This window comes from Letharia columbiana (assembly GCF_014066305.1).
Source record: "Letharia columbiana isolate WasteWater2 chromosome Unknown Sc0000000_s0, whole genome shotgun sequence".
Taxonomy (NCBI): domain Eukaryota; kingdom Fungi; phylum Ascomycota; class Lecanoromycetes; order Lecanorales; family Parmeliaceae; genus Letharia; species Letharia columbiana.
This window is the reverse complement of record NW_023501036.1, coordinates 1,639,830-1,663,145: the sequence shown is the minus strand read 5'-3', so window position 1 is coordinate 1,663,145 and position 23,316 is coordinate 1,639,830. Positions and strand designations below refer to the sequence as shown.

At 50.2% G+C, this 23,316-nt stretch overlaps 11 protein-coding genes across 11 annotated transcripts; 5 read left to right on the top strand and 6 right to left on the bottom strand.

Moving 5' to 3' along the window:
- Positions 1-84: 84 nt before the first annotated feature.
- HO173_000447 (uncharacterized protein) lies at positions 85-714 on the top strand (the record flags this gene model as incomplete). The annotated part of the gene is made up of 2 exons (XM_037302396.1): positions 85-257; positions 495-714. 2 exons carry the CDS (start codon positions 85-87, stop codon positions 712-714), a joined length of 393 nt encoding a protein of 130 aa, XP_037170975.1.
- A 15-nt stretch (positions 715-729) lies between these two features.
- On the bottom strand, positions 730-2,319 carry HO173_000446 (uncharacterized protein; the record flags this gene model as incomplete). Its single annotated transcript, XM_037302395.1, has 6 exons — positions 730-1,372; positions 1,428-1,546; positions 1,599-1,760; positions 1,806-1,921; positions 1,971-2,138; positions 2,193-2,319. The coding sequence occupies 6 exons, from the start codon at positions 2,317-2,319 to the stop codon at positions 730-732; spliced, it is 1,335 nt and encodes a 444-aa protein (XP_037170974.1).
- A 640-nt stretch (positions 2,320-2,959) lies between these two features.
- On the bottom strand, positions 2,960-3,894 carry HO173_000445 (uncharacterized protein; the record flags this gene model as incomplete). The annotated part of the gene is made up of 4 exons (XM_037302394.1): positions 2,960-3,097; positions 3,154-3,239; positions 3,300-3,791; positions 3,846-3,894. 4 exons carry the CDS (start codon positions 3,892-3,894, stop codon positions 2,960-2,962), a joined length of 765 nt encoding a protein of 254 aa, XP_037170973.1.
- Positions 3,895-4,202: 308 nt separating this feature from the next.
- On the top strand, positions 4,203-4,448 carry HO173_000444 (uncharacterized protein; the record flags this gene model as incomplete). The annotated part of the gene is made up of 1 exon (XM_037302393.1): positions 4,203-4,448. The coding sequence occupies one exon, from the start codon at positions 4,203-4,205 to the stop codon at positions 4,446-4,448; it is 246 nt and encodes an 81-aa protein (XP_037170972.1).
- Positions 4,449-5,604: 1,156 nt separating this feature from the next.
- HO173_000443 (uncharacterized protein) lies at positions 5,605-7,631 on the top strand (the record flags this gene model as incomplete). Its single annotated transcript, XM_037302392.1, has 5 exons — positions 5,605-5,805; positions 5,894-6,063; positions 6,166-6,295; positions 6,353-6,721; positions 6,783-7,631. 5 exons carry the CDS (start codon positions 5,605-5,607, stop codon positions 7,629-7,631), a joined length of 1,719 nt encoding a protein of 572 aa, XP_037170971.1.
- A 751-nt stretch (positions 7,632-8,382) lies between these two features.
- HO173_000442 (uncharacterized protein) lies at positions 8,383-8,856 on the bottom strand (the record flags this gene model as incomplete). Its single annotated transcript, XM_037302391.1, has 1 exon — positions 8,383-8,856. The coding sequence occupies one exon, from the start codon at positions 8,854-8,856 to the stop codon at positions 8,383-8,385; it is 474 nt and encodes a 157-aa protein (XP_037170970.1).
- A 188-nt stretch (positions 8,857-9,044) lies between these two features.
- HO173_000441 (uncharacterized protein) lies at positions 9,045-10,291 on the top strand (the record flags this gene model as incomplete). Its single annotated transcript, XM_037302390.1, has 3 exons — positions 9,045-9,286; positions 9,385-10,071; positions 10,168-10,291. 3 exons carry the CDS (start codon positions 9,045-9,047, stop codon positions 10,289-10,291), a joined length of 1,053 nt encoding a protein of 350 aa, XP_037170969.1.
- A 263-nt stretch (positions 10,292-10,554) lies between these two features.
- HO173_000440 (uncharacterized protein) lies at positions 10,555-13,154 on the bottom strand (the record flags this gene model as incomplete). Its single annotated transcript, XM_037302389.1, has 3 exons — positions 10,555-12,336; positions 12,392-12,763; positions 12,810-13,154. The coding sequence occupies 3 exons, from the start codon at positions 13,152-13,154 to the stop codon at positions 10,555-10,557; spliced, it is 2,499 nt and encodes an 832-aa protein (XP_037170968.1).
- A 2,387-nt stretch (positions 13,155-15,541) lies between these two features.
- Positions 15,542-16,870, bottom strand: HO173_000439 (uncharacterized protein; the record flags this gene model as incomplete). Its single annotated transcript, XM_037302388.1, has 1 exon — positions 15,542-16,870. The coding sequence occupies one exon, from the start codon at positions 16,868-16,870 to the stop codon at positions 15,542-15,544; it is 1,329 nt and encodes a 442-aa protein (XP_037170967.1).
- A 248-nt stretch (positions 16,871-17,118) lies between these two features.
- HO173_000438 (uncharacterized protein) lies at positions 17,119-18,524 on the bottom strand (the record flags this gene model as incomplete). The annotated part of the gene is made up of 3 exons (XM_037302387.1): positions 17,119-18,080; positions 18,180-18,253; positions 18,328-18,524. The coding sequence occupies 3 exons, from the start codon at positions 18,522-18,524 to the stop codon at positions 17,119-17,121; spliced, it is 1,233 nt and encodes a 410-aa protein (XP_037170966.1).
- A 1,578-nt stretch (positions 18,525-20,102) lies between these two features.
- HO173_000437 (uncharacterized protein) lies at positions 20,103-23,088 on the top strand (the record flags this gene model as incomplete). Its single annotated transcript, XM_037302386.1, has 3 exons — positions 20,103-20,286; positions 20,340-22,950; positions 23,004-23,088. The coding sequence occupies 3 exons, from the start codon at positions 20,103-20,105 to the stop codon at positions 23,086-23,088; spliced, it is 2,880 nt and encodes a 959-aa protein (XP_037170965.1).
- Between the last annotated feature and the right edge of the window lie 228 nt (positions 23,089-23,316).

Here is a 23,316-nt window from a genome sequence, read left to right as displayed (position 1 = left end):
GGAGGTGTTGAGACGCGGCGCAAGCGAGTGGAGGAATGGATGATAGGGCAAGGCGCCGTGGGATGGAAGAAGCGCAATGCGAGAATGAATGAGAGGTTGATTGCCGGGGTCGGTGTGAATGGCAAGCTTGGCAAAGGAAGGGTGACCCTTCAACGCGTCTCGGGAGACGTGTTGAAGGTTGTGAAGCTTTTGTATGGCAAAAGGGTGATGGCGGGGTCCGAGGCACAACTTTTGGTTGATGAAGCGTATGCTGCAAAGTTGGTCACTCTCCCTTCCCTGAGGTGGAGATTTTAGCGTCTGATTCTGCCAAGCCACTAGACTACGGCTATCCCTGAGTATATTTACGCCGTTTTCCCAACTTTCGGTCGTACTAGGTTTGTGTGGCATAATGACCTAGTACTTTGGCAAACAATCTTGTAAATAACAGCACCTGTCTTCATACGGCTGTTATCAAAGTCTAAGCTACACACTGCTCACGCTTTAAATCCGCGTAGCCAATTTGAAAGGAACCACCGGGGTCCTCTCCTTGGCCAATACTCTCATTGCCCAGAACCCAAAGACAGAGTCTCCTCGCCCGGCAATGATCCTTCGGGGTATACGACTGATGAGTCTGGTAAGACCGATCTCCAGACCTCTCAATACAACCTCCAACGCCAGGTCACAAGCATTCTGCCAATGCCAGATTTCACCGAGACCGACAACGCCCAACTCTAATGCAGTTGGATCAGCTCATGCGTATGAGACGTTAGTAGTACTGAGCGCGCTTCGTTTCATCGGCGGTGGAGGAGGCGGTGGTTTCTTTGCTCTCGACGGCGGAGGCGGTGGTGCTTGCTTCTTACCATTCGGAGCTGATGTCAGTGTAGAGTAGCTCGTACTACGGGATGGCGCGGCGCTGCCGTGTGAAGTAGCGGGCGAGGCAGACCTCTCCTTGTACGACCGATCAGGACTGCTGTTGCTGTTGAAATTAGACTCGTCGGAAGGATCACTGAAAAGATCGTTCTCTGGGCTGATAGTAGATAAAGGCCGCAGCTGTGCCCGCTGGTTTCGAACAGTAAAGTTATTACTTGGAACCCGTGACATTCGCCGTGGAGGCGAAGCATCCCGATAGAGCTGTGTTGGACCTTCGAAAGTTGTTGCGCGGTTCACGCCAGGCCGGGCGGAGCTATGTTCGTACCCGTTCACTTCTTTTCGAGGAGACTCGACAGAAGGAACATAAGAAGATGCTGCGCGTGTAGAGCGAATGGCTGGCCGATTCTCCACCACGGGGAGAGGCTCTTCTTCTATTGGATTGTATCTGTCCCCGTACGCATGTGCGGTATTGGAACGTGATCGAGACTCCCGGCGGTTGTCTCCACCATCAGCTTCGGTTTTTCTGAAGACTTCGGTCAACCTAGAGAAGAAGGAGCTGTCTTATCGTAGAGTCTTACCCTGCAGGCCAATTTTGCTTCAGCTGCATTAATACATCGCGACAGCGGTCGTAATACTTGAGCTCGGCATCCACGAATGATCCGAGGTCAGCAACGCTGTCGACCTCTGCCTCTTTGATCTTTGCCATCGTTAGCTTTGTAATGGTGAGGGATATTCTACGTAGTGCTCACGTCCTGCATCCGGCGGTAAACGTCCTCGCTGGTTTCTTCGTATTTGGCTTTCTGTGACCGCAGCTCTTCTTCCACTTTGAAGTCCTCTTTCTTCGCTTTCTGCATCTTAGCTAAGGATGCATCGTAGGCTAGTCGACGGCTCTCCAACTTCTTTCGTGCAGACTGCACTCGTCAGATCTGCCCTTTGCGCGGATGAACAGGACCTACTTGGTATTCCTTCATCTGTGCGAGGGATCTCTCGAGCGACTCAAGCCAGCTTGTAGTCGCATTTGCAACGTAGGTCTCTTGAATGCGACCAATCCTTTCATTCGTCCTGCCCATGCCTGCGCCAGCGTTAGCCTTGAGAATGAGGGTGTCAACAGTGAAAATCACTCATGAGGCATTGGCCAAACTCTGAATCGTCCTCAAAATCCTCGCCATGATTGACCATTGTCGAACCCAGGTAAGCAACTGGTAGGATCTTCTCCTTATCGTCCCCCTCTTGGCGTTTTGATAACGTTTTGACGTAGGCTGTCATTGATCGTTGAAGGCGCTCCATGCCTGGAAGCAGTTAGTCCAGGATCATCTGGGAAGAGTGATAGCGCTCTGTGCTACCTTCTTGCCTCAGGCCCATCTCTACCTCCAGCGATTTAAAGTCGTCCGAGACGCTTGTCTTGACCTCACCACCCATTCTTTCCCCCGCCCATTGCTTGAACCTGCCGAGCTTCTTATTGACGTTCATATTGTGGATTGCTGCTGTTTGGTGGTAGCTTTCTCAGTGGTGAGCAGGTTTTGGTCCGGAATGTAGGAGTGGACACGATGCCAATGCCGTGAACTGATGTCCTCAAGAGCCGTGGGTGTTCCAAGATCCAGCTAGAACAAACGATGAGAGTTTCGAAGATGCTTTGGAACGACAGACAAGAACGAAGGAGAAAGAGGATCTGGAATAATCTTGAAAAGTTGGCTGTTGATGTTAATGAATTGTTAAGAAGCAATAATAAAGATGCAGCTAACCCCACTTCATTCGGGATCGAGGACGTGACGCACTAATGCCAAGAATAGCAGCCAATCAAAGGAATCCATCAAAGGGGCTGCTTTTGACACGATCACTACCTTACGTATCCAGATTATAGGCTTTCGCTCCATCTACAAGCCATCAAATATCTATTTTTTTTTGGGAGCGGTAATACAATTGTTTCAGATTTCTAGGCTTGTTTCGTACTTGGACGTCTCCTTGTTTGATTCGCACGATACGTATGTTCATGTTTCATTTGACACATGACGAGTCCGGTTTGAGGCCGCTATTTCGGAAGACAAAAGGCTGGTCTTGCTGAAGCTATAAAATTCCTCACATTATCGTTTGTTCAAAACGCCTCACACTCTTAATCTTTGGTTTTCTGCGTGCCTCGTAGTAATCCCGTCCGCCTAGCTGCAATGAGACCTGCTTTTTGACCCTGTGCTGCATACCGTGAAATCGTCGACGCTTTACCAATATGTTGATGATTACCGCCTCCGTGAGGCTAGACAAATGTGTTAAAATAACAGTTGCAGATTCAAAAGTGGAGGGAACCCTTACATGGTCGACTGGGTTCATGGCAACACCACGAGTCTTGGGCCACGAGTTGCGCTTCACAGCGAACTTATGCTTGGCACGGGAGGCCTCTAGAAGCTCGATTAGTCTGTGTCTGTGAACACGCCACAATGACCCAGTTAATGACATACTCAACAGTGGTTTGTCTGTTCGTCCACCTCCTGCCACAATGCCAATCATGCCCCTCGCGCTGCTCTTGATGACCTTCTTTGCACCACTGGGTAGCTTGACTCTCGTCTTTCCCTCATCAGGATTGTGGCCGATGACCGTAACGTAATTTCCCGATGTCCGCCCCAAGACACCACGATCGCCCATCTTCTCCTCCACATTCGTCACCACTGTACCTTCGGGTACGGAGCCCAAGGGCAGGACGTTTCCAACGGTGAGAGTAGCCTTCTTGCCAGCATAGATAAATTGCCCGGTGTACATGCCCTCGTTGGCGATGAACGTTTCTGTATGGAGTTTGAAGCGGTAGGGGTCACGGAATTGCACTTTGGCCAGTGGTGCCCCTCGGCCAGGATCGTGAATGATGTCTTTGACGACGCCTCGGATGTATCCATGCTTTTCTGCGAAATCAAGGGTTCGGAATTGCGCTGGGGCCTTATTCAGGCGAGTATGGGCCGCTGGTCATCTGTATTAGGTGCAAGTCATCTGGGGCTGTCTTGAGGGGGACGTACTGAAGATGGATCCACGACCCTTCCTCTGGTTGCGGATCACTCGACCCATCGTGGCTTACTGAATATGGCTGTCAGCTATGACATAGGTATGCTCTAGGCGTCTACTGACCAAAAGAAGTCGATGCGTTTGAAATTTGTAAGTCGTTCAGTTCGGATCTGCACTTTGTGGGAGGACTCGCTTGGCTCAGCATTAGCGGGGCGCTAATTTTTGAGCCGCCGTAGCAACCTCACTTCGCGCCGTGGACCTCTTCTGTCTTCCATCGTCACTGCGCTGGGGTTGTTTTGCATAATCAATTCGTGGTAGAGGCTGGCCACGGATACCTTTTGAAAGCTCTATATCAAGCTGCTTTCTACAAAATGTCCCATCGCCCAGAAGTCCCTCATCCCAACGATGACGCCGCTCAAGTCGAGGAGTTTCTCATCAAAAATTTCCTCGTTCTCAACGCTAGAAAAGATCGAACCGAAGCCAAGCTAAAGGCTCAGAAAACAATAGTCGACGGGAGCGGATTGTATGAAATTTCAGAAGAGGATTGGCGCGCAAAATATGGCATTCAAGGAGTGATATATACGACGAGCTGCAACGTAGCAAATATGGCTACGTAGGAATCCAATTAACTTTCCCATTATACTTATCCAAAATTTACGATTGATGATGGTTTAAGCATAGCACAGAAATTGTTGGCAAAGTATTATTTTGGCTGGAAAGATTATTCTCGCCATCGGGGTTGGAGCAGGTGTCAAAGATGCCATTACTAAAAAGGCCGTCGGAAGCTCCGGAATCTTCATTACTTGTGCTGTTGCAGTCACAGTCAATAGCTTTGCTTACCTCTTCTGTGGAAGCAAATGGATCTTTAACAGTGGATGGAGCTGGGAACGACTGAAGATACGACACACAGGTGTTCCGAGAGGGCATGGATATGGGGATTCTGAAAGATCGCATAATGGCTGTCGCTGATGATTAACGAGTCTTTCAAAAGTCTATGCGTACAATCACCAGTCTGGCACCTTCCAGATTACTGGTCCCTTGTGTCCAAATCACAATCAGCTTTCTTATTGCGTTGCTTTGCGCTGGGTATCGCGTTTATCATGGCTGCAACGTCGGCCTCGGCCTGTTTTCCCATAGCTGCAGACGTCTTTGATCATGTATTACCAATGACATCGTTTGTCTGGAAACATCCTTTCTCAAAAATATTGTATGGAGGCGGATTGCTTACAGAATATCATCATGGCGCAATTGCTCCGTTCTGTTGTATTGGTGTCGAGACCCTCGAGCCGAGACACGGGCGCAAAATCTCCAAAATCTACGCATAGCCTCTGGCCGGGATTCAAGGAAACAGTACGATGCGACATGGACACTTACATCGCAATCCGTCATGCGACATCTGGGGTTGCATGGAATGGCTGAATAACACGTTTCACTGGGATGATGGAGCGTGGAGATGTGGAATGGGTGTTGGCGAGGAAAGATCGCGTCTGCGCCCAATCCTGCACCTCGCCAGCAACTATCAAAGGATGGCAATGCTTGCCATGTGTCATTACTCGGCTCCACATAATGGTTTCATTTATGGGAACAGGAGCTGAGTGATAGCATTGAGACTACCTAGGCGTCGAACTTGAAGCTAGAACGATACCTATCAATTCAGATTTAAACGCAAATCGCGCTCCCGTAAGATGTAGTCCGTTCATCTAATTTCACGCTTTTCTGACCCAAAGTTGGGAGCTCCTAGCTGACATAAAACCCCCCAAACAAGAAACGCCAATGTCTTCCTCAGAGCTCTCTGACATCTCTTCATCACTATCCAGTGATGAGGGCATCGCGTCAGTCCCGATTCCAAAGGGCAAACTCGACCATTATTTCAAGCAAGGCTTGAGCGCAACACCGACGTCGCCGCCCGCAAAGAAAAAGCGCCCACCTTCGCCGGCCCACGAATACGTTCTCGCAGACAACCCGGACATTGCTGTAAGTACTATAGATGGTCGATCCTATGTTGCCAAATGCTGCGCGCCTTGGCCGGCAGGAAAGCATTGCTGATCCCTTTGACACGCAGTTCCTCTGCATGTTCCGCTCGCGCTTCAGTGACGCCTTTCCAAAATCATTTCCCCATTATGGGCCGCAGGACATTGAGCGTGGCGTGATAGATCCAATACCTGGCGACCAAGTCGAAAGACTGCTATGTGCTCTGCTGGGCTTGGTGTTGAACAGGAAGAAGGACATCGAGTAGGTCCTCAACGATTCATACACATAGCTATTTTGCCCAAACCCTATAAGATTTATACATTTCCCCTTTTCTCCACTGACTATGGCGTCTTTCGTGAATAGGAAGGGTCATTACACCCGGGCACTAGAGGAGGCAATACAGACGCACAACTCTCAATGGCCTCGCGTGTGGAATGGCAAGAATCCCCTTCATGGGGGAGGCAGCTTCAACAAGATGAGCCCGGAGGAGCGAGTGCGTGTGGATAGAAGCTGCTGAAACGTATGCCGATCGCTGACTCATTGTGCACAGCTTACACTCCTCAAGGCGCTTGCCATATGGTCACTTGAGTCCTCAGAAGCCGTGAAAGCCATCATAAAAGAGTCATACAAGCAGTCTCGTCACGATGATGATCTCAACCAGCCTCTTTCGGTGCAAGCCTGGGGTCGAGACGGCGACAAGCGCAGGTTCTGGCTCATCGAAGGGCAGGACGACACGCATTTCCGACTCTACCGCGAAAGTAACCCGGCTCTGAAGAATAACACATGGCGCAGCGTTGCGGGAACTATCGATGAGGTCAAAGAGGTCGCCCAGCGTCTGGATGAGGAGAATACCCAGGCTTCACGGCGGTTGCGTGACCGCATAAATGCAGCTGTACCTCGTTTTGAAGCATCTGAAGAGGTCAGTCCATTAAGTGGGGATATTGTGACTCTATCTAAGACGGCTGATGATACTGCTCCAGAAACGAAGACGGAGAGACTATCGTCTGGCCCGCAAAGCACAATTCGTACGGCCGGAACCAGGCTTCTCCCTCTACGAGGGTCGGACCCGTGGGAAGCGACCAAGATATACTTACTCGGATGAAGAAGACGAAGGCTCAGACGCGCTGTCTACACGACGATCGAACCGACAATCGGGCATCTCGACTCCGGCGGAGTCACATGGACCTACCTTTACGGCCAGCGGTCGACAGGTCAGATCTAGGCACGGTGGTGCATATGGCGAAATAATGTTGAGTGGGCAGCAAGATACCACGGGACACTCTAGAATCGGTGATTTAGACGGAGCCGAGCACGACGACGATGAGGATGAGCCAGTAAATCGTGGGCTCCCTCGAAGGGCTGCGCGACAGAACAGAGTCAAAACCAAACCTCTTTCCGGAAAGCACACCGAAGTTAACGACTCTCTGGGTTCAATGGATGACGAAAGCGACGCGACTTCAAGTGGGAATGAATGGGACGGAGGAGACGAAGATGAGCCTGATGACCACGTTGATGACGACGAAGAAGATGAGGATGTTGATATGAGTGACAATTCAGGGGCTGAAGAAGATGGAGACGACCCTCGACAAAGCCTGGTGGTGTCTTTACGATATATAAAGAGCCGCCCCTCTCCACCGAGCCAAGACACGCCGAAAGTTGCTGCAATCTCTAAGGACCACAGTATTGCCCAAATGACGAGCGGCAATTCAAAGGGATCGTCAGAGACGGCTTATTCGACAGACGACCTAACCAAGCCCTTACAAGATGCGCCCAAATCCACCCAAGATGCAGCGCATACCCAATACTCAAGGTCCACCGCAGCTGCGTAATACGCTGCTCCCACAGACCCACGGCCTCAAGCCGGCCACTCTGGTCAAAGCACCCCAATTGCTCCAGAAAAGTATCACACCCCATTTCATGCCAACCACTCCCAGCCTGAGGAGCACCCTGCACCAACCGCCTCATGGTCACGCCCAGAAACAGGCGTGGTGGCACCTAATCGCACTCAGATGTAGCTGGTTACCTACATCAGTGTACACGCTCCTGTCGAAATCTTGCAGACGCCCAAGCTGTCATACTGTAATATTAAGAGTAGATTGCAGTATTTTAATGGACTCATTGTTGCCTTGAACCTCCTAGACAGCTTCATAGCTCAGACAAACCATGAATTCGTATCAAGCTCACTGGTTTCCGCTCTCCTTGTGCGGTGCTATCTACACAATCTGTTAAGAACGAGCCATTGACCCCGAATCAGCCAACCCCATAGCCTGCTCTGCATTCCAGCGCGCCAAGATGGCAATATACTGCTTTGATAACAGTGCCGCTAGTTCGTGCCCTCCATTGTTCACCCAGCCTCTGTCACAACAATGTGAAGCCGCCTGCGCCTGAGGCTCCTCATCGAATTGGGCGTGAGCGCTTTGCTGAAGAATGGCTTAACATCTGCCTCCGATCGGCTCTAACGATCCCCAATGTGGCCTGTATGTGGTATGCTATACGGCCCGCGATTTCGGCCGAGCCCCATAGCCAGCGCTTCCCAACCGTATGACTCGGGACAGCAACATGCATCCACCCATCATTTACTCATCCCTTGACTTCATCCTCTGGAATACTCGGAATGCTCCAGTTATTTACCCCCCACCACCATCGTCTGACCTTACCCCCCAGGTTCCGCCCACTGAACGAAGCGCCTCTGTTCCAGTGCCTCCAGCCACTCAACGCCAGCGTCCACAACGTCCCCTGGACAAGCGGCAACAGGACCTGGTCCCTTCCTGTTATCCACGCAATTCCATACCAAGTATCCACCCCGTGTAAACTTGCCAAGTAGCTCTGTTCGAAACGGAGGTCCGGGAGAGGAGGGAGATTTGTGCGGCGAGGGACTGGTTTGACTGCGGAGGAGGGGATGCTGTTTTCGGAGCTGGCGATGGAGGTTGTGGGGGAAACGGGGCGTTTGGTGGAGGCCGCGGTCGAAGGGTTGAGATCGTGGGCGGGATCAGGGTTGTGTTTTATGGAGGCGGATTGGATGGTGGAGGCTATGTCTACTGCTGGGTTTGACATTGTGGGCGATGCTGCGGTGGTTGTTGAGAATGAATTGCGGTATTCGGTCTTGGAATTGTACCCTAGCGTTCGCGGGTAGAGCTCCGACTCAATGCGCTAGCCTAGTTTGGCCGCAGATGTCAAAAAGTTAACCACACGAGTATGATATTCCTTCGGTATCTGGCCATTCCAGTCCAATTTCGCTCACAATGGCGAGCCGACGGGTACCATACGTTCTCCAGTCACTATCCTTGAGGAAGAGAAGTTTTCGGAGTTTCCAATGCCTCTACTCGAGCCGCAAAGCATCAACCTTCAATGGCATGACCGAGCTCTCCGAGGATGTCGATCCCTTGTCCTCAATGCAAACCCCCGGACCCTCAGAAGAGCATCGCGCATCATTCGACCCCATAGCACGAAGTAGACGACGGAAGACGCCCTTACCATCCAGCAGGTCAGCCTCCGCACTCTGCACCTTTAACCATTCTATTACTCCTCTCGAACCCCTACAGCATCCAGTTCCCTTGAACGCTATCCGCTTACATGCCCCAGATACAAATTCCGATCTCCAAAATACTACCGCGGCCCCCTCCACCCGCATCAACCACCGCCCGCCACCGACCCCGACTCCCGCGAATTTATCCCGGGGCCCTTCTCCCTCCCCCGTCTCCAGCAAACCTACCACTCAACCGTCGCCCCCGATCTCCTGACCCTGATGTACAAACATCACCCGCCCGGCACCCTCCCCGGACCCTCAGAACCCCGTCTGCGCTCTTGGGACGGCAGCTCGCCATATCACAAGAACCGACCACTGCGGGGACCGAGGGGAGGACCTACGCTGCTGCTACTGCGGCGGCCCATCACTTTCAGAAACATCCCGAGGCTCGAAAAGATCCACGTGCACAGCTTCTTGAAGGGAGCCGGCTCCGACGCCGCCCACCTGCAGGTGGCAGGCATGATCATGCAGGCCATCACCAACGTGCGCGCGACCGTGTTCCGCGCCAAACACACCATCACCAATTTCGACCTGCGGAAAGGAAACCCTTGCAGCGTAGGGGTGGAACTAAGGGGAGAGGATATGTACAATTTCCTCGCCAAGGTGACCGAGGTGGTGATGCCAAGGATTAAAGAATATAAGGGGGTGTGGGGGAAGAGTGGAGATAGCAGTGGGGACATTGCGTGGCGATTTGGATCGGAGACGGTGGGGACGTTTCCGGAGATAGAAATCAATTATGATGCGTGAGTGGTCCTATGCTCTTCACCTCTGTTGTTACGGGATGGATTGGGGGAAAGGGATGTTGGTATGGGGTGTTGACTGACATGTTAGAATTATAGATATCCGCCGAAGATGATTCCGGAAATCCATATCATTGTTTGCACAACGGCTACGAATGATAAGGATGCGAGATTGTTGTTGAGCTCGATGGGCGTGCCATTTCATGGGAAGCATATAAATTAAATGAGGCGGGCGTGTACAACATACGGGTCTCAAAGCGATTGTATAGCATGTGGGAAAGACCCTCATCCGGATGGCCCCAAAGCAGCAGTCGTTTTATCTTTCCCACTCCACAATCCACGCTGCGTATGTACGGACTGGCAATGTCTACCACTGTACCAATCTTAGACTAATCCTAACTCCAGCGCTATGCCTCGTGGTGTTACTTTTCCTTTGCCGCTAATGTTCAAATACACGCTCCAAAAGCTCGACCCCTTCTGGCAAGATCACATCGCCGAGCACTCTCTGTCAGGCTTTCCATCTTTGTGCCTTCCCTTCACGAGGTGCTGATGATCCCGGCGATTTGCTCTGCTTTTCTCCTTGGCTTCCTTTCTTAGAGTCCCCTTGTCGTGAGCTTTCTCATCTCCGGTCGAGGCAGCTACGGGAATCTCAGAGACTTTTGATACATGATCTTCTGCTTGGGTTGGCACACCGAGCGGGGTATTGAGTTTGTCTCGTGACATTGCGTTTGCTAATCGAGATAATGATGTGCTCATCCTGTTATCGTCCACTCGGCTGCTGGGTCTGCTTTTCGAACTCGACTTCGTAGTCTTGGAGCCTCGGCGGGAGGCCGCCAGAGTGTTGAGCCCGTTCATTTGCCCCAATCCAAGGTTTGATGTGGGCGAGAAATCGATATTGGTGCTGCTTACGCTGTCGTCGGCAAAGCCGACACTTTGCCGCCTCTCAACGCTGGACCGGCCTCGAGGATCCTCATCGGATGCCGAAGCATCAAAACTTGGCCTGCGAATCTCAAAACTAGGCCGTTGCATCTCGGAGCTCCCACTCTGATGTGAGGGGACGGTCACAGAGAGGCCGCCGACGGCAGAGTCAACGTTTGAGTCACGACTAATAGCTGACTCGGAATAAGCTGGAGGGTTCTCACTGCTTAGCACTTGCGTTTCGCCATCCGCGATATTGGCTGGGTCGCCTTCAATTGGGATGACTTGGTAGAACAAGAGGTACGGAGATTCCACGCCAAGGAACTGCTCGACGTTGGTGTAGGTAACCCTCTCCTTGGCCAAGTCGTCGAAGCGCATCCACCGATCTTCGCCGTTTTTCAGTGGATCTGGGCTACGGACCAAGCTGATGTAGTGGCCCGATTCGACGGAGACGCCTTGATGACAGACTACTGTTTGTAAAAAGAGTTTGAAATTGCCGAATGCAGGACCATCTTCGGCCATTCTGTCGTCTTGGATGAAATGAGGTAGACCGATTTCTAATGGAATATCGACATGTGTTTTCCGCTTGACCGCAGTCCCGTTGGGTAGCATGGAATACCTTTTCAAGCAAATGCCGAGGATAGGTCTTGAAGATGAGAAGTGCGCAGCAACTTGGGCGTCGTTACTAGGCACGTTGTTCGTATACCAAGGTATTAGACTAAAGAACTGCCAAGCAGGCATCATGACTTCCTTTCTCAAACGGCCACCCCGACCTCTTGGCTCTTCGGCGATAGATGGAGAGCGAGCAAGAATTCCAACTTTTTCATCTATGTAATGCTCTTGGATGATGCTAGGTGTTCGATGCCGTTGGTGAGTTAACGCTATTGGCGAGACTGGTATTGCAGACACCTGCGGCTGCAGCACCTTGGGCGACGATGGTGGTGAGTTGTCGAGTTCGGCAACCTCAAAATGCGAAGCGTGGGCTTTTGTTGAATCAAAGGACTGGTGTGAGCGTATCGAATTGAGAGTACCTCTCCGCTCAAGCGAGTCGAGATATCGTTTCACTTCGATCTTATTGTTGAAGAACATCTCGAGGCACTCCTCAAGAGTGATCACATGTCCATCAAGAGGCTCTTCGGGGATGGCAAGTTCCAACAACCGCTCGTTGATAAATTTGTGATCATCGTTTGTATCTTCCTTCCCAGTGTGGAATATATCCATTCTAAAAGTAAGCAAAGGTAGAGCAAGGGTGGACGTGATGAATGTAAAAGCCTCAGAAGCATCCTGCTGACACAGCTCGGCGGCTTCTGTCCAACCGCAATGAGATAGTTGAAGTTGTATTTGCTTTGTCTATGTCGAATCAGTTTGATGTTGCATCTTGTGGTATGCCAACATGGCAACGTACGATATCCGTGGTGATCAATTTTCCTGCCCTGAGAATATTTACCCATAGTCTCAGCAAAGTGGCCAGGCGTTTCCTAGGCGCGTCCTCGAAATCCTTGTATAACATTGCTTCAAAGCTGCCCCTAGCGAACATGGCGAACAGCAGCGCGTCCAAGTAACAAGTGACTCCCTCCCGGTTGATTGCTCCAAGTAACTTTACATTAGGATTGTAGTTCCGGATGATGCCTTCCTCCGACTCTTTCAGCAGCGAAAGCAGTTCGTATGCTTTCCCCGAATCTCCTTGGGCATAGGCGCCAGTCAAAACGTACGCAATGTCGTCGTCTTTGAAGGTTGTGATTCCATTCCGCGCAAGTCGTTGTGAGAGAGTTTTAATCTATCCTAGTCAGTCCCACATCCAACGTCTCTTGTCGATATCACACCTTCTTCTCCTCCTCTTTTTCAGGGGGCTTGACCTCTTCGCCCTCGAAGAAACCGTTGAGGTGCCCACTATAGCGTTTAGGCTGCAGGAGGAAGCCACCAGAGTCAGCAGTGCAACATTCAACCAATCCATCAAGTGCTTTTAGACGTGGGGATCGCTTGGTGACGAGTGTCGAGAATGCTAAAGACAGCGAAGAGAAGGAAGAATAGGAGCTGTTTCTTGATCTTGTGGAGGAAGGAGTCGGGGTCGGCGAAGGCGTGGAGGCTGAAGAAGACATTACTTTATCTTTGTGTGTCCCATGCGAATTCTTGTCTTTCCGGCTAAGAAATCTATTGATAGTGCTCATACTGGATCAAGTATGCCAAAACAAAGTTGGCAGGAGCCGCCTCGGATGCATGTATTCGGGACCGTTGCCTGACAATCCTCACGAAACGGCTTTGCGACGTGAATCTAGGGGCTGTCGACGATGGGCAATGAATCCACAAGTCATTGCTATAAAGATCATTCTCAATTAGAAGCAATGTGAGTGATGTATTGGTACTTTATTGTGTTGACAACTTCGAGGGCCCCACATGCCGAGAGAAGCCCCGAGACCGCCTCGCCCAGTAAAGTAAGCCTAGAATAAGAAGATCCGCGCGGGAGCATTAGCGTTAGGGCCCTTCGCTACGAAGCTGTCCTGACTCCTGACCCTGAAACCATGCAGGTGCAGGTGCGGGTAATTATGCATCCCGCAACATCAACTCAATTGATGAGGTCTATTGTCCGTAGAATGCTCTTCCAACATCCTTTCACCCCAGCCCACATCATAAGATACCCCAGCTATCATTCCTCGTAACAATTGGATTCGGCATACAGTTCACTTGCTATCAAAGTATTGTACATTATAACCAGATCAAATATCTGGGAGCAAAGTCCAAGGGGCACAATCTGGCGCCTCTTCCTACTTCGTAGTAAGGCCCAAAGGACCCATTGCTCTATGGTCAGCCGCGTCGATCTTCCATCATGTCACATAATAAAAAAGACAGGCCAAGCGCGTTTTGTGATTGATCCCCACCAAACCACCATATCAACCACAACACAAGCATGAGAAAGAGCAAAGCCAAGAAGACACAAAGGTTTAGCCCGGCGGCCAGCACTACAACCCAAAGCGCGTCGCGAAAGCCAAGGAAGCACGAAGACCGACCACAACCATCAACGCCACTATTCTAAAATCATCTTATGTAGCTACATGACAAGGATCAACGAGACTTAATTCGATAAAAACCGCACCGCCGAGAGTATATTCTCAAGAGGAATCTAGGAAACCCGAAGCCCTAGGAAAGATGGGTACAAACTTCCTAACGACATCAAATATTAAAACGCAAAAAAAGCCCAGCGAGAGCGTAAGAAGCACGAGGAGAATACGAAAAGATAGAGATGTTTCAGACTAAAGACTGGATAAACGGGGATCTCTAATAACGAGAAGGCTTAAGGCGTGAATCGCTCACTTAGTGGCAAGTAGAAGAAAGAAGCATTACGCTCGGGATCCAGAAACGAGATAACTCAGTGTATTTCGGCGGGAGGAGTATACCACCATTTCACTGAAAGGACCCACAACCAAAATGGAAGAACGACTGCCCGCAGAACGCTAGCGCCTTCAAAATTCGAAGATCAATACAAGATGTTTGAGCATTTCGAGTTACACACGTCGTTTTTAACTAGGCGATGGAGACACGATCTTAGATGGCTTGGATCTATTTATCTAGAAATTTGCTGTTGGCCCAAAAAACAAGACGCCTTGTTCGACTCCTAATTCTACACACATCATAGCCACTAGAGAGGCTCTTTCAGCCATTCAAAACTATTATACGAGGCTGTGACAACCAATTCGCCAGAAAGCAGGACTTTGAAGACAGACTTCTAGCAGTATTCAATTAAGAGATCTCAAACATCACGACCCAACTATCAAACCGCCTTTCGAAAGATTGGTTTCGGCCCTACAATCCGAGGTAGGTTAGAAAAGATAGACTCTACAACCTCGGCGATTACACCGAGTCCCACCCCCTACCGTAGTACACCATAAAGCGAAGATGTTATAAATCGGTCAGTACTTGAGAAGCTCTGAAGACCCAGGGCTTATTATTCCACGCGTTTCGGGGCCATTAGCCAAGTTTGCAAAGGATCTATAGCCAACGGATTTTCAAGGAAATCGCTGAACGGGATCTTGAAGCCTTCACAACGAGGCTTTGGTTAAGCGGGACGTAAAACACTGCGGAACGGTTGCTCAGAAGGGTGGATGGAGCGTAGATCAAGTACGCAAATCTCTATATGGGAAGAAACAGCCAAAGAAAGGAGAAAGGCGTGAAACGGGCTACTCGAGCGGAGGAAATCCAAAAGAAAAGGCCAACAAGGCCATCAAATCTCGCCTTAAATAGTTGGATAATGATGTTTAAAAGCTAGTCCACGCTCACAAGGAGGTTTTTATTAATAGTCTAATGGTTAGGCGAGATATTAGAAGAATTAGGAGGATATGTAGAACACGCGCAATTGAGCCTAGTGCGCAATTGGATGTCGGACCACTATGAGCGAAGCGAGTAGTGGGCGACGATTAATATTACAGCCGTCTCAGGCCAATCCCTTCAAACAGCTCACTGAAACCCTGAGCGGCCTCGTCCAAGCCGGCAAAGATCCAATCCTGTTCGAACTCCCAAGACCTTCAACTTCCTTTCTATGTCATTCATCAAGCCATTCTGGTCAAGCAATTTGCTTCAAAAACGGCGAGAGTAACAACTCGTTAGCGCTCGGTCTCTTCTCATGATCAATCTCGAACGTCTTGCTCAAGAACTCCTGGCCCTCTTCACTAGCATTCTCTGGCGTGGTCGGCTTCGCACTCGAGTTCCCAATTTGGAAAATTGCCTGCAATTGTGAACAATTTGGGAAAGGATGCGTTCCTGTGAACATCTCCACGATCAGACAGCCCAATGACCAGATGTCCGCTTTGCGGGTATAGGAGGTTTGCTTAACGACTTCCGGAGCCATCCAGAAAACGGATCCTTGAAGAGACGGACGGTGCATGTGGCCACCGTTCTTCTGAGGCTGGAGTAGGGCAGAGGCTTCGACACGCTTGGAGATACCAAAGTCAGAAATCTTAATGTTGCCTTTGTTGTCAACAAGTACGTTGGCGCCCTTGATATCTCGGTGAATGATGTCCCTTCCGTGCAGATATGACAAGCCGGCAAGGATCTGGCGGACGAAGTTGCGAATGAGAGGTTCTTGGAGCTGACCGTAGGAATTGAGCATTGCTGCCACCGAACCACCAGGGACATACTCAAGGAAGATGTTGAAGTGCTGATCGTCAGAATTGGAGCCAAGGTATTGGACTATATTCTCGTGCTGAAGATCACGCAGAAGATCAATTTCATGCTTGAGAGCGGCAAGCATACTCTCCTTTCGCTTGTCCAATGTGCTATTGCTGTGGGCGGACGGAACCTCAACTTGTTTGACTGCCATGAGTTCCCCAGTGACTGCGTGGAGAGCAAGGTAGACACTGCCGAAAGAACCTTGGCCAATGAGGGCACCCTGCATCCATTTGACGTTGTCCCATGAATCACCTTTGAGGAACTGATTTAGCTCTTCGTCAGGCTCCTCACCATCTGCGGCGATGGCGTGGGTTAGATGATCGTTGATTGAGCCACCGGCCTCTGTTGTAGGCCCACTGCTGCCTGACTCATCAAAATAGCTCTGGAGCGCTGCGTGCGAGGTGTCGGAATCAGTGCCGTTGGTACCACCCATTTGCGAGTCGCTCTCGAATGAGACGTATGACTTTCTATTGGGCTCAACAGGAGATTCCTCTTGCAACGGTTGGAGAGAGCTGGAGGCGATCGAGTCACGATACTGAGGGTTGGCAAATCGGGAGACAGACAAAGGCCGGGGTCCACGAGCGTTTGAAGCTCCCGTCAACCAAGCGTCTGCAATATTCGGAAGTGGAGGAGCATCTTTGAGACTCGATGTCCAACTGGCATTGCTTGCTACGCTGATCCGGCTTGCTGCTTTGCTTAAACGAGCAGACCTCCGCATGGACATTCGGACCGTCCTCTCAATCGTTTCCTTCTGATGATCTGGGAAGTATGTTGTCAATTCTTGGCTGATCAGTTCGCTAGGTGGTCTGCCACCGAGGAATTCCTTTATCTTCGGCTTCGATCGTGAGTCCGATCGGGCCGGAGGGTCTCCCCATCCTTGGGACGTTGAGCTTCCACTTCGGTCTCGTGCTCGTGGTGGTTGAAAGGTTGCTGGAGACAGAGGGTAGGACACGTCACGCCAGGACTCGCCTGTTAGCTTCTGCACTTTAAGCTGGCTGCGAGGATTGTTGGATGAAAGTGCATTGGCATGCATCTCATTCTGTTCCTCCATGGCGATGCTGGCAGCTTTCCTGAGCTCCTCATCATCTGGCTCGCCAGCGTGCTTTTTCTCAGAATTAGTCTCCCACGCTCATTCTTATCATAAGGATCTGAACAATATTCCACAAGTTCCACATCAGTGAGCTTATGGGTGTTATTCAAGTCTTGACCAGTTCCATCAAGATTCCAAAAGCAGTAGTTCCTGGACTGATTCTCAGGCAGGTTGAGCTTCCTCAGCACACTCAAGATGATATCCTCCAGAGTCCTGCAATTTTTGATGTCCAGTACTTTCGTTTGGCCCCCACCGTAGATAACACGTATCACAGGCGAACCTACAGGGAGTTTGCCGACTGTGGAGTCCATGCCGGGATTTTGTCGGGTCGGTTGACTTGTTTGACTTGGTGTTGATGGTCGTGGACCAGTGGAGGTCTTGGCGGAAGGTGGAGCATTGAAGTACCCGTCCTTCCGGGCAGTCGCCAGAGGGCTCATACCGCCAAGACGTTGAGATCTGAGTTTGTTGACGCCGTCTGACTCGGCAAGGGGCGAGCTTGGTCTCGGGTTGCCATTAGCAGCGTGCATATTATCCAAAGCGGAAAGGTCGACTCTTTGCGACCACCGCTTCCTTGCAGATTCAGAAGTATGAGAGCGATCTCTTGCTGTGTTGAAATCTCGTGGAGAGCGTGATGAAGACGAGGGCGTGTAGGGCGTATGTGCTTGACGATTGTCTAGGGCAGCCAAGGAGTCTCTATTCCGCTTTTTGTGGTTGCCGACAGCTTTTGTTCTCAGCTGCTTAATGGCAACGAATATTCGGACACGATCTCCAATCTTCTTGATTCCCATCTCCTTGAGCACAAGCTGATCACACTCAATAAGGTTATTCCCCGTGACATTATTCACTAAGAAATTGTCAGTGAACTTGGCCAGGAAACAAGCGTCACGATTCCATTTTATTAGGGGTTCCAGGTGTCCTTGTCAATAGGTAGGGGAGATTCTACCTTTGAAGAGCTGCTCGTACTGAGCGCAGTTGATGGCACGCAGCCACTCTCCAACACGTTTCTCGTCCCAGGAACTGCAACGGATCACTGTCAGTAATGGCTCTCGTGATGATACCCTCGCAGCGTCTTCTTAGGATAGATAGCGTACCGGATTGAATCTTGTCCATCGCTGGGCTCCGAGAACTCTGACTCGGTAGGACTCAAAAATGCAGCATTTTGTGAAGTTTGCGCAGCGGAAGCCTTATGATTTGAGAAGTTGAGAGCGTATTGTGAGACCACTGATGGCTGAGTGGGACCCATGCCCATCGATGAACCGTACGGAGCCTTGGAGGCAAGGACCGCCATTTTCTATCCACCTCCCTTCGCTGTCCGTCTATTGTGCGGTGTTGAAATGAAGCATTAGATTAGTCCTGCTGATGCGGATGAAAAGGCGATAGACAAAGGATCCAAGGCGGAGGGGCCCTAGGACAAAGCCGGAATGAACTAGATGCTGAGGCTGTACAGCTGGACCGTCGTACTATGCGAAAGATGCAGGAAGCCTCAAGAGATTGTGAATGAGGGATTTCCAGGAAAATAACAGTCAGACTGAGCGAATGTTGGTGGAGAAGGTTTTGCTTTGGCGTTCGTGACGGCTTCGAAGACTACGGGGCGTTTGAGATGTGGTAAGAGGCGGCCAAGATTGGCAGAACATGTGACGACTACCGAGAGTCCGGCTGACGATGCTGAATAGATGAGGAGCTGATAGAAGTATGATAGATACAGCGATCTTTGACGGAAAAGAGGATGGTTCTGACGGTGAGCTGAGCACAAGTGACTAGTGGATCAGGATGCGCCAAAGACGTTTCAAATCAACAGCACTGCTATCGCTTCTAAGTGAATAGATTTTATACTACGATCTTGTCTGATGATTCAATTCGCATGTTATTAATATTGTTGGCTTCAAGTTCACTCGATTCTACACTGTCTGCTCCACGCCTCAGTTATTATTTCTCGTAGAACTTTCATGTCTTTTGCAATGGCCACATCCACCAGACGGTACTGAAGCGTTTCAGTTCTATTTTTACCTACGTCATTGCTTGGCACTAATACTCGATAGCGTGTCGACTTCTATCTTCTATACGAGTGCTGTGGAGCAAAGGCCGTTGCCTGATACTTGATTGAGATTCGTACTCACTGCTCAGCATCCCTGTGAGGATTGTGATTGTGATTTTGATGTTGACACCGCCTCACCCTCACCACAAATGTACTTCCAATCGCAATTTGCAAGTCATGCTTATGCTGATTTCAGCTTTGCCTCCCCCGTCGGCGTCGGCGCGCATCCCGAAACGGGAGTTTGATGCGACCTTTTTTTTTTTTTTTTTTTTTTTTTTTTTTTTTTTTTTTTTTTTTTTTTCGTTGGGGGGGTTGTTTTTTTTGGCAACAGATAGGTTTCGCAAATTTTGAAACTACCACAGTTGTATACCCTCGTCAAGTCTTCTCACAATACAGCACTAAAATAACACCCGCAATCTAAAATCAGGCCACTAGTTGGCTTTAATGTTGCCAAGGTTGATTTATTGGCTACACTTCGCTGGCAAGGCTGTGTTCTATGGAACAACTTAAACGAAGAATGGGGGTCAAATGTTGAGACATGGAATCCGAGACGCCACTGTCACCTAACTCAGTTCCGAAACTCCAACATTGACCATGCTGATGTGTAACGTAAATATTAAATTACTGTAGACGAGCTAGCGTAGACTGGGACGAAGACAATGTGCCTGGAGAGTCGTCCTTGCTTGAGGAGGTCCTTCCGAATCTTGTAGCATAAAAGAGACCCACTTTCAATTCCCTACAACAACAAGCTCTACTGAAGTCAGCCACTGGAGGACCAATGGGTTGCAAGCACACGGCTTTTGTCTTTATACGGAGGAAGATCGTGAAGCAATGAATAACATGCAGGAGCTAGACGATGCGTCTCTGCCCATCTTCAAGGTCGAAAGGGTACAGCTACAATTCTCCATCTCGTCCGACTTTGTCGCTGCTCAGGTAGCCAACAATGTCCTGATTCTGGCCCTTTCAACAGGGCGTATCTTACGGATAGACCTCGATAGTCCGTCGGACATTGATGGTAGGCGCCCCAAGTCTCCTACAAGTGGGTCTGATTTAACGAGTATCACATAGATATCGATCTGCCCAGAAAGACGTCAGAGATTGGCCTGATTCGACGCATGTTCCTCGATCCCTCCGCCTCCCACCTCATCATCAATACGACACTGGGGGAGAATTACTACCTCCATACACAATCGAGGCAGCCCAAACCGCTTGCGCGCTTGAAGGGCGTCGGCATTGAGGCCATAGCATGGAACCCATCCCTCCCCACAGCATCTACGCGGGAGATTCTCGTTGGAGCTGCAGATGGTAACGTCTACGAAGATTATATTGAACCGTCCAGCGAGTTCTATCGCAATCAAGAGAAGTATCTGAAGGCGGTTTACAAGGCGCAGGATGGACCAGTGGCAGGATTATGGGTAGACCTCATACCTGGCAGGGTGGATACTCGCCGAGTGATAGTGGCAACGCCGAGCAAGCTGTTACATTTTGTAGGAAAGATAGGTCGACCTGGACAAGAAGGTTCAGGATCAATATTCACCAAGTTGTTCGAGACTGAAGCTCCAACGCTACATGAGATGACTCCCAGTACCAGGTCTTCACCATCAGCGCTGGCTGTATCTCCGGACTCTCCAGAATCTCAAAGTGGCGAAGGCGATGAGGTTGAGCGCGTGTACGCCTGGCTTTCAGCACAAGGTATACTCCACGGCAAGTTGCAGACAAATACGAGGTCGGCGAGCTTGGGCAGCACCGTATTCAACAACTCCAAGATGATCTCAAGGTCTCAAATACCCCTTTCGCAGAGCGCCAGTGGCCGGAAAAAGCCGACACAAGAACCGATAGCGGGTGTTGCGCTCTCGCAATGGCATGTACTCTGCTTAGTTGAAGGCAGAATTGTAGCATTGCACAGGCTCGATGAACACGTCGTATATGATCAGGTCGTACTCGAGCCTGGTGAGAGCGCGCTTTGCCTTTTGGCTGATCAAAAAAAGAATACATACTGGCTCTTCACTAACGAGGTTATCTTCGAGATTGTGGTGACCGACGAGGATCGAGATGTATGGAAAATCATGCTCAAGTCGCAGCAGTTCAGTCTTGCAACTCAGTATGCGAAAACACCGTCGCAGAAAGATGCAGTGGCGATGGCCTGTGGAGACTACCTGATCAGCAAAGGCCAATATCTTGAGGCTGCCAATGTCTATGGGAAGAGCAGCAGGCCGTTCGAGCAGGTAGCTCTGACTTTCATTGATCACAGCGAACAGGATGCATTACGAAGATACCTTTTGACAAAGATAGCAACATACAGGAGGTCATCCATTATGCAGAGAACGATGATTGCTAGCTGGCTTGTTGAGATCTTCATGTCAAAATTGAACTCGCTTGATGATACCATCACGACCAAAGCACAATTGACAGAGAGTACTACTACTGCAGACACCAAGGATGATCTTGCCAGTGTCCGAACGGAATTTGAAGATTTCGTGAATAGATACAAAGGCGACCTGGATCGGAAAACTACTTACGAGATTATCAGCAGTCATGCACGAGAGCAAGAATTATTGTCGTACGCAACGGCAATCGATGACTACAACTACGTACTGTCATACTGGGTACAACGAGAAAGATGGCAGGAGTCGTTGGATGTTCTGAAGAAGCAGACCGACCCTTCCATCTTTTACAGGTACGGGAGCGTCCTCATGGTCCACGCCGCAACCGAGCTCGTCGACATCCTCATGCGTCACCCTGATCTCGATCCTCTCAAGCTGATTCCCGCCCTTTTGAATTACAACAAATCAAAATCCAATACTCCACTCGCCCAAAATCAAGCTGTGCGCTACCTTCTCTTCTGTATCAATGCGCTACACACCACAGTCCCCGCTATTCACAATACCCTCATCTCAATATATGCTTCACACCCTTCCCCCTCGGAGAACGCTCTTCTCTCCTACCTTTCCACCAGCTCATTGTCCAACCCTCCACCCTACGATACGGACTTCGCCTTCCGACTTTGCATCCAAAATTCTCGCGTCCAGTCCGCGGTCCATATCTACACCTCCATGGGCTCCTATGCCTCAGCAGTCGACCTGGCTCTCAAACATGGCGAGATAGATCTTGCTTCTCTCGTCGCTGACCGACCCGGCTCCACTGACTCTGCCTTACGTAAGAGGCTCTGGCTGGCCGTTGCGAAGAAGGTCATCAGCCAGCAGGGAACAGGCAGCATCAAAACCGCCATTGACTTCCTCAAGCGATGTGACCTGTTGCGAATAGAAGATCTGATCCCTTTCTTCCCTGACTTCGTGGTCATTGATGATTTCAAAGACGAAATCTGTGCAGCACTAGAGTCGTATTCACGCTCGATAGCTTCACTGGAATCAGAAATGGACGCCTCGGCTGCGACGGCCGAATCTATCAAGACAGATATCAAGCAGCTTGACAGGCGGTATGCCATTGTAGAGCCAGGCGAAAGGTGCAGGGTATGTGAATTGCCATTGCTTAGTAGGCAGTTCTTCGTCTTCCCAAGTTGTCAGCACGGATTTCATAGTGACTGTCTGGGGAAGAAGGTGTTGGATGGAAGTGGATTGACAGTGAGGGGAAGAATACGTGAATTACAAGCGCAAATTGGGCGAGGGGGGAGGAGAGAGAAGGAGGGAAGAGAATTGGATGCTTTGGTTGCCGGTCAATGGTAAGCTTCCTTGATCTGTGAGCATTTGTATTCTGACACCGAACTGTGAATAGTATTCTCTGTGGCGATCTCGCAATCAAGGCAATCGAGGAACCCTTCATCTCTGACGCGGACGACGGTGAGGAATGGGCCATATAGCCTTATCAGTGAAAGTTCACCGCGAACGATAAGACACTCGTAATGATTGCCCTCAGCATGGTGAAGAAAGCCGCCGCTCCACTGGCTGGACGGAATATTTTGAGTGTTTGAGTGTTTGCATACACCCATTTGAAGAATCTTCCCTCAGGCATCCTGGGATATCTGAAATCCCCCCCCCCCCACAAACCTTCTCCTCCTCCTTCCTCTTCTTCTCCTCCTTCCTCCTCT